Here is a 10,064-nt window from a genome sequence, read left to right as displayed (position 1 = left end):
ATTGAGCTTGTATGTGCTGAGGTATAATTTTAATGATTATGAAATGATGATGATTGGGATGTTGTTGAGGGTTGAGGGTGGATTGTGAATTGATTGAATTTGTATATTGGCATGTTGTGGTATGAATGGGTAGTGTAAGAACCTGGTTAGGGACAGTAGAGACTGTTTTGATTGTGAAAATTATTGGTTTGGAATTGAGGATTTTAGAAAGAAACTAGAGATTTTGTAAACTTTGGTAAAAGTTAATTTTTGACCAACTTCGATGAGTCATAACTTGGCTTTCAGCTCAAATTTTATAAAACTTATTTTGAATGAAAATTAGGCTCGTGAAATTTACAACGTTTGAAAAATGGACTAAAAATAATTTTTAACAAAAAAGTTATATGCGTTCAAAGTTGGATGTGTAAAACTGATTTCTACATACTTAACAGCTTTTCTGTAAAACACAAGGCATACGTACGCGAACACATGTATGCGTACGTGAGAATTCTTTTTGTTTAACACACACGCATATGCATGAGGTGGATGCGTACGCGACTTTATCAACTTTTACACTCATGCGTACACATGAGGCATGCGTATGCACGAATTGCCAAAATTTGAAAGTACGCATATGCGGCGGTGTTCATGGGTACGCGAGTCACCCCCTCTGTTTTGAGTATCCGCATATATAACAACCCAAATTTTTATGCCAACATAATATTTTTCAAAAAATATTAGTCTCAGCAATTAGTTTTATTTCGATGAGTCAATTCTGTGTTTTAAAGTAAAATAAATGATAATATAATTTTATTATTATGCTATTAATTTATTTTACATGCTATAATTATAACAGAGCTTAGATAATAATAATATTATTATTATTATTATCAAGTCCGATATTTGCCGATATAAGTAATTATCAGTATTTCTTGATGAGCTTAGAGTTGCTAATGCTTCATCAAATATCTTTCATCCTTAAGTTACTAATGCCATTTATATTAGTAACTCATATATTTAACGCTATATATATTATTACTTGTGTTTTAATATATTCCGTTTTTATAATTATTCGTTTAAGATATTTATAACTTGAACCGCTGAATCAGCAACTCTGAAACACAACACCCAACCTATAATTAACCAAGCCATGTCACCTAATCTTTTCATTAAGCAAATCTCCTTCTATGATTATAAACCATCCACAGCAGAACCATATTTTTTTTGGTGACTAAACAAGGAAAGAAACAAAGCAAAAACTATTCTAAATCCGAGCGGATGATTCGTTGGAGATCAACACCAGGCTCAGACCAAATAACATGATTAGAGTTACTCTTGGCACCATATTTAGCCATCCAATCCGCAGCTCTATTTGCTTCTCGGGACACCCATTCAACGTGAACAAGCCAAGGACGAGATAAAAGCTCCTGAATCTTGTACTATTATTTAGACAATCCCATACCAACTTTCCTAGAAGCGCCATGTTAGCACAGGAAGTATCCCTAATACCCAATCCTCCTGCCTTTTTAGGAGTTATGGCGACCTCCCACTTGACCAGAGGCAGCCCTTTTCTAGTCGCTTGGCCTTTCCATAAGAATTGTCTCATCAAGGAATCAATTTTATTACATGCATACTTCGGGAGAAGAGAAATTTGCATTTCATAAACTGGGATAGAGGCCATAACCGATTTAACAAGACAAAGCCTCCCTGCCTTATTCAGTAGGCGTCCTTTCCAACTGGAGAGCTTTCTCGAAATTTTTTCAATAATCTCCTGAGCCGTCTTCCTGGAAGCTCTGGCATGACTGATGTTAATTCCCAGGTATTTACCCAAATCATTGCTGAACCACTAAACTGGCCCCCTCTAACTTCACTTTGCAACAGCACATCATTAAAGTCCCCTAACACAATCCAAGGTCCGTGGATCATATTAGCAATCCTTGTCAAGTCACCCCACAGTTCTTTACGCCGATGTATATGCGGATTAGCATACACCGCACTGCAGTAACTAGATGTATTGCCCATAGTGATTTCAAAACTGATACATTGATCAACTACATCCAATACTCTCACCGAAATATTTGAATTAGAACATAGAACCCAGATACCCCCACTATGACCATTAGCCTCAACAATACCAACACCCTGGTAACCTAGATTATTCCAAAAAGATTTCATCCTCTCGAAAGCAATATGGGTTTCAAACAAAATGAAAAAAGTAGGATGAAATTTATTCGCTAACTCCTTACTATGAACCCGGGCCAATTTATTAGAGGCACCTCTAATATTCCAAAATAGAAAGCTTAAATCTAAATAATCCATAAAACAATTTGTATTGTAAAAAGGACCAACCTCAGCTGAAGTCCCTAACGAGATGATGAAGATCCACCATCATATCCCCCTGAGCCTTGCTTGTCCTTGTCCAGTTGTTGCCCGGTTTGTCTGTGTCCCTCCACTGACCCTTCCAATTTGCCGATTTGCTGCTTGCTGGTGTCGCCAAGGCAGTCTGGAGTCGACGGCGAATTCTGCAAAGAAGAAGGGCGCAACCTCTTGTGTCCGTTTTTGATAATGGCAGTAAAAGTCGGCACCGCAACGGAGACAGATTTGCCCTTCACCCCTTGCTGTTTGGAATATGCCATGCGTGCCTTAGAGCCGCTAACCGACCCGGTCTTCACCCCTGATTCGGCTCCTCTCATACGTAGCCCAAAGTCACGGTTCTGGTCCAATTTCTGATTTGAGCGCACCGACATTTTATCTTTAGATGTTTGTTGGGCTTTGTTTGATTGACTCAATTTTCCTCTCCTTTTACTGCTGACTTTGGTCCAGCCAGCCTCATTTTTCAAATGTTGGGACCCCACTTCCTTCCCATGCAACGTATCATCTAATTCCTCCCCAATTTCTGCAACTATCACTGACTCTTTGGGATTGCATCCAAATTCAAAAATTTTCTCTTTTGAAGCTTCCTGTGGCTGCACCATCCGGGCCGCCGTCTCGGTCACTGATGTTTCCTTTCGATCCCCCCTTTCCGAATCTTATACTTAACCCTTGCTTTGAAAAATCATCCTCCCACCAAATAAATATCTTCTCTAATTATTCATCATCATAACTGAACCTGCACTTAGAAAGAAAAGAAGGATTTGTGATACACACATATGTATATACACCCATACATTAATATAACTATCACACACGACCCTTAAATCATAACACACACCTCCTTTCATTAATTGCATCATCTTGATCACATATCCCTTTTTCATTCATCGAACCAAAGATAAAGAAAATAAGAGCAAGAGAAGCCGAGAGAGAGTGAGACATGAGACCATGGAACCGTGAAGCTTCCTTCCACTGCGGCAGAAGCGGAGAGTAGCGGCGGGTGAGTAGCCAACACCACAGGCTGAGAAGATCAAGGCAGAGTTGAGCGGCGGTCTGGTAGAAGCCGCAAAACAGTCCTGGATTGCGGCTGGGCAGTGAAAAACGCTGCCAAATCTGCATACATATCTTCGCGCTTCTTTGGATAACCCTAGCTGTTTGGCGCGAAGAAGAGAGGGAGCAGGGGCGCGAAACAACCCACCCTCCGTGTGCCGTAAAATCCCTGGCGACCGCTGCAAGAAGCGCCGCTAGGTAACGTTCTTATCTTAAATCATTTTTCAATTCCCCTTTTTATATTCTAACCACTAATTGATTTCCCCCAATTTTGAAGAAACCCGCGAGTTGAGCTTCGTAGCGCGCCAAACTCTGCGTTCGCCTCTCTACCGTGCGCCATTGCTGTCGATCCGTCCCCAGTTCCTGAAACCCTACCCCCTCAAACACAGTGTGAGAAATCCCTCTCCTCAGCTCCACCCTGCAGCTCCTTGTGGGTTTTCGAGTCGTAGAGCCCCCATCCGTGCTTCTCTCACCCGCGTCGCAGTTTCCTATAACCTCGATCGTGCGCGACACCATTACACCCTCCTCCACCGTGAGCCAGTCCGAGCTATTGTAGCCTCCCCCCTGTCACTGGTTCGTTCTTCCACACTCATCTTTCCTTCTTTTTTTAATTCTTGGTTCAAGGATTCTGAGAAGGAATTTGTCTATATCTTCTATTAATTGGGGTTAATTGCTGCTGTTTAGATAGTCTGAATTAGTTAGATAAATACATTTAGTTTTCAATTTATCTGAATTCTCTGGGTTAGATGCTTTGCTTTGCAATTTTATCTGCTCTGATATTAACTTGATAGATAACTTATGTACACTGTAACCTTGTGAAAATTTTGCTGTTTGATTGATTCTTGTCTCACAATCCAATTCTGAATAAGCTACAAATGTATCTGTGAACTAGCATTTTGTTATTGATTTTTCCAAGTGACAAGTGAACGTTGGTATTTTTCACTTTCATATGATGTGTTGCTGGCTATGAAGCACGGACACTTCGCTGAGTTATCGTGTCCGCGTGTCAGACACATTTTGGACACGACACTCACCGACACTCGTCCGACACGCGTGTCTGCTGTGTCCAACCGTGTCTTAATAAAAAATAAAAAATTTTTTTCCGGACACGCTTGGACACACCTAAATACCATCACGTGTCCGCGTGTCCAGTCTTATTCTTAACATATATTTTTAAAATAAATTTAGATATAGTATATATTATTATTTATTAAAACAAAAAATATTTTAAATACTTGATATAATTAAAATAAGACATTAAAAATAATTAAAAATTTTATTTTATATTTTAATATCAATAAAATATCAAAATATCATTACAATTTATCTAAAAAATACTTTATATTTTATATATATACGTGTCCCCGTGTCATGTAAGATTTTAAAATTCGCGTGTCGGCGTGTCCCGTGTCGTGTCGTGTCCCGTGTCCGTGTCAGTGTCCGTGCATCATAGGTTGCTGGTGGGTTCTTTGTGCTTTACACCTTGGTCTTTATTTTAGATAGATTTGCTAAAAAAGGAGTACATTTTATTTCTTCAAAATTTATCTCTAACAATTTTTATCCATCGAAATGGGTTTGATGGAACATTTTTAGCTTTTCTTGCTTAGTTGAATCTCTTTGAAGCTTGTACATGTCATTGTACAATTTTTATTTCTTCTTGCTGATTAGTTCTTGAGATAGCTGCATTATCAGAGTATATGTTGTGCCTAGTTCTATTCCATGTTCTGCAGCTTTCATGCATGGTATCATCTGGTTGATGAATGGAATTTTAAAATCAAGAGGCCTATCTAAGTTCTAACTAACATATAGACACGTGACCCTTTATCCCATTTTATATTTGTGTTCTATATAGCTGTTCTGATCAACATTATGGTACAGAATAGAGAAGTTACATTTGTATTATTATTTGTGTGTAATTAGAACATAGCACTTAATCAATAACAACTGCATCTGTTGTTTTGAAAACTTGATAATTTGATTGCGATAATGAATCACTTAGGAAGCAATGAGTAGACTTAACATGACAAACCTAGCAAGAAGCACTAACAGCCTATAACTAATGCTAAAGAGAGATGTCTGTTAAACATGGCTTCGATTGTACATACCACTCATTTACTCAAATAATACATCTAAGTACAAAAATAAAAGGCACAACACAATCAGCAGAAAAATAGAGCGCCCTTAGCCTTCCCATCATAAAATACAGTTGAGGCGTGGAACAAGAAGAACCTCAAGTGGAGTTGCTTTCATATTTGTCAAACCATTGCTCTTTGTCACATCTACAGGTTCATTGGATGGAGTAGTAATTTCAAAGCTATGCAGCAGTGCAGCCAGAATAAGATGCATAACATTGAGAGATAGTGAAATTCCGGGGCACGAATGCCTTCCAGAGCCAAATGGAAGAAGCTTATAGTGTTGGCCCCTCACATCTATGTCCTTATGGCTGCTGCACAAGAATCTCTCAGGTTGAAAGCTATATGGATCAGGCCACAGGTTCTCATCATGCATTATTTTCCATATGTTTATCATCAACTTGGTGCCTGTTGGGATGTGATAGCCAGTTGAAAGCGTGCAGTCCTTCATCGCTGCACGAGGAAAAATGACACCACTCGGAGAACTTAGCCGCAAAGATTCCTTCACAATGGCTTGAAGATACACTAAATCCTTGATGTCGGATTCCTCCACTTGTCTATTCCGCCCAATTTTGTTCTCCAACTCATCTTGAGCCTTCTTCAGTACTTGTGGATTATTAAGCATCAGAGACAAGATCCATGTTATAGCTACCATAATGGAGTCACTTCCTACCAACAGATTCTGCAGAGACAAAAATCTACTCAACTATTCCAATGCAGTATTAAAAAACAAGTTATGACTTACAAAATACAGACATGATTCCTATGAACTAACACAGTCATATATAAAAGCTGGAGTGTAGGGTATTAGTTACTTAAATACAACGTGATGTTGTAGTTTTTTTTTAATATATTCCTTGACACGGTCATATAGCTAATTAGCGTCTGAATGTGATTTGAGATACCACAGTACTCATCCATCTCGTTGCTCAAGTTTTCATGCCTCTTTCCTTTTGTTTTTATGTAACCCTGTTGGGATCTCCAGTGGAAAGCATATCTTTGCTTTAACTGCATGTTTTTATAATTTTCTGTTGGGTTTTGGGAATTGAAATTGCGCTGTTTTAATACAGATTTATTTGAAACTGAAAGCGTGTAGAGGATCTTCAACGGTGTCAGTTGCTAAGTACTGCACAAAGAAATTGCAAAATTGTCCGCAGTGGAGAAGCTTCTAGAGCACACTCTGATCAAGGTTATTTTTTTTTCAACTTTGTTATTTGTTATGAGTATGGTGATTATGATTTATTATTATTATTCTATACATCTTTTGCCTATGTGGGTAGTAGAATTGATTGTTCTCTTAGTTAGGAAAAGAAAAATAATAAGGCTGGATTTGAGTATATTTTGTTTTAGTGTTATAAGCAATATTCAGCATTGTGAACTTCTTAACACAACAACTTTTGACTATTATCAAAGTGTTATAAGCAATATTCTTGGAGTTTTGGATATTGTTGCATAATTGATAATACGAAAATAGACCTCCATGAACTACGTAAATTTTCTCATTTACCAAATGAGCCAAAGGTAAACAGCAAATTACATCAGAAAACAGTTCCACGAATGTTTCATTTAACTTTGAGTGCACCTCGCCCTCAAAACCATATATCTTGTTCATGTTCTTATTCTCATGATTTCCTCTAGCTAGATACATGCCTGAAATTTACATGAAAATACTACAAGTAGCGATTCACAGGAAAAATATTCATATAGATGAAGCTGATTGGGGAGTACACTAGGTATGGATTCTCTTTAGAGGGAAGCCCATTGAGATCAACTATATTTTAATTCATCATAGTACTGCAGGATTCGTGACAGAAAAATGAAAATACTTAAGAAAGAAAACAAAGTTAAAAACATATACGACAGGCAAGCAACTAGGGTCACTGATCAAAATATTATTACTATTAACTGTGCTCGAGAGAATGTACAAAAGTTATTACATTAGCAACATTTGAGCAATATCAAATTAGAAAGGATAACACAAACTGGTATTCCATCTTTAATCATGAATGGCATTACTGTAACATCACAAATACACACTCCATATCATTGACGAAACTTAACTTTCTTTTCAAGTTAATCATTCTCTAAGTACATAAATTCTTTTCCGAAGTCCTACTCTTTTCTGCACAAATGTGTTTGGATAATTGGATTTGGTTATGCTCTTCTATTGTAAGATCAAATGTAGCAACTGGATTCAACGCAATACCATAGATAAATTTATTTGTTTCACTGAACTAATTATTTGTATTTACACGGTAGAAGACAGGACAGGGGAACTATAATATGACTTTCTTAGAAGCATAACCAAATCAATATATCTACAATTTCAAGATTTTATCCTCTATCTGTTATAATTGTTTATTTGTATTTTTTTAAAATTGTCTTTTAAATCTAACTTTCACTCCTGATATGTTTTACATTTTTTAAGATATCTTGAAGATTCTATTATCTGTACATTATGATTGTTTAGTTATATTTCTTGACTTATTTTTTTTTAACTTTAACAGTTATTCCTGTTTTCTTTTTCATTTTTTAAGGAAGCTTTTCTTTATCTTTTCATTTTTTGGACTTCGAATCAGGAATTCTTTCTACCAGTATTCTTTTAAAAAAGCACATAATTTTGCAATGAGTAAGTCTCCTCTCCAATACCTTTCATGTGCTACATGTTATCTGGGATGCAAGTAATTTTATTTCTGTTTCCGTTTTGAGTTATTCTGTTGGTCCTTACATGGTTTTGCTTGTAATATATTGTCGAGTTTATTACGTATGGTATTCTCCCATCTCATAATTGTGATAAACTTACTCGTTCTCTTGACACACCCCCATTTTCCCCTTTTTTTTTTGTTTTGTTCTATGTATTTTTTTACTATTTATTTATTTGTTTGTGCTATTTCATATATTTAGTCATTGATAAGAGCTGGATTACAAAGCCACGAGGGAGTGTAGAATATAGGGATGGTCTGAATAGATTCCTTGACTTCGCATTTGCCAATACATCATCCGATGGGAGGATACATTGTCCATGCCCTTTGTGTGGGTTTCGGTTTTACCAAACTAGAGAGGACGCCTAGGATCATCTTCTGATGAAACCCTTTCCCCCTAACTATACCTTCTGGTTACATCACGGTGAGAGGATCGTAGACAAGGGATCCAGCGGTAGGGAAGAACTAGACCCCACTGTAAATTCAGGAGATCAAATGCGTGACATGGTCCACGACGCATTCAACTTGCCAGGACTGCAGAGTGACGGTGAAGACTCGATGAATGGGCATGTCGGAGACGTTGTTGAGGGGTTGCCGTACTTATCTGATGAACCCAGCTGTGAGGCTCGTGCCTTTCACGACTTGCTTGAGGACGGCAAGCAGGGATTATATCCGGGATGCTCAAGATTCTCGAAGCTGTCTTTCTTGGTTAGGCTGTACCATATAAAGTGCATGTGCGGAGTGAGCGACAAGGCTTTCGGATTGATTCTAGAGCTACTGGGGGATGCCTTTAAGCATGCAAGGATTCCGAAGACCTTGCACGACGTCAAGAGGATCATAAGGAAGCTCGGTATTGAGTACAAGAAGATAGATGCATGTCCAAATGACTGCATGCTATACTAGGGTTCTGACCAAGACCCGTCTAGATGCAAACGGTGTGGAGCATCCAGGTGGAAGCAAAAGACCAGGAAGAATTCTTTACTCAGGATCAATGCCGTTGTCAAGAAGAATGGGAAACCTCAGGCGGCAAAGGTTCTTCATTATTTTTCTTTTATTCCACGGTTGCAGAGATTATTCATGTCCAGCAAGACAGCCATCGACATGTTGTGGCACAAGAGAGGAACCAACTCTGACGGTTCCATGAGGCATCCCAGGGACGGCGAGGGTTGGAAATCATTTGACAAGAGATATACAGACTTTTCTGGCAATCCGCGCAATGTTCGCTTAGCCCTGGCTAGTGATGGCTTTAATCCTTAAGGAAATCTCCGTTCAAAGTACTCAATATGGCCAGTGATTCTTATTCCGTACAACTTACCCCCATGGATTTGCATGAAACAAACCAACTTGATTCTCTCTATGATTATTCCCGGTCCTAAAAATCCTGGCAATGACATAGATGTCTACCTACACCCCCTGATCGATAAGCTGAAGCAGTTGTGGGCCGGTGTTGATACATACGACGCCAGTGAGAAGAAAACATTCAAGATGCGAGCTGCATTGATGTGGACTATCATCGATTTTTCTGGCTTGGGCAATTTATCTGGCTAGAATACGTACGGCAGGAGAGCTTGCCCCACGTGCAATTTGGATGCCGTGACTAGGCGACTCACCTTCAGTCAGAAATGGTGTTATATGGGTCATCGTCGCTTCTTGAATCGCGATCACAGATATAGACAGGACCGGAGCAGATTTGATGGCGAGGTAGAGGATAGATTCCCACCTAGCAAATTGACTGGCAGGGATGTCTTGAGACAATTAGAGGGTGTGCCCGTCTCACAGGGCAAGATACAAGCGGTGGGCGGTAAAAGAAGGCGCGGATAGCAGACCG

At 38.7% G+C, this 10,064-nt stretch overlaps 1 protein-coding gene across 1 annotated transcript; it reads right to left on the bottom strand.

Annotated features, from left to right (window-relative positions):
• LOC107641042 (cytochrome P450 82C4-like) lies at positions 5,596 to 8,190 on the bottom strand. The gene is made up of 3 exons (XM_016344551.1): positions 8,184 to 8,190; positions 7,042 to 7,184; positions 5,596 to 6,240 (listed from the first exon to the last, which is right to left on the bottom strand). The coding sequence occupies exons 1-3, from the start codon at positions 8,188 to 8,190 to the stop codon at positions 5,596 to 5,598; spliced, it is 795 nt and encodes a 264-aa protein (XP_016200037.1).

This window comes from Arachis ipaensis, chromosome B05 (assembly GCF_000816755.2).
Source record: "Arachis ipaensis cultivar K30076 chromosome B05, Araip1.1, whole genome shotgun sequence".
Taxonomy (NCBI): domain Eukaryota; kingdom Viridiplantae; phylum Streptophyta; class Magnoliopsida; order Fabales; family Fabaceae; genus Arachis; species Arachis ipaensis.
Note: the sequence above shows the minus strand (reverse complement) of the source record. Positions and strands in the feature narration are given on the sequence as shown.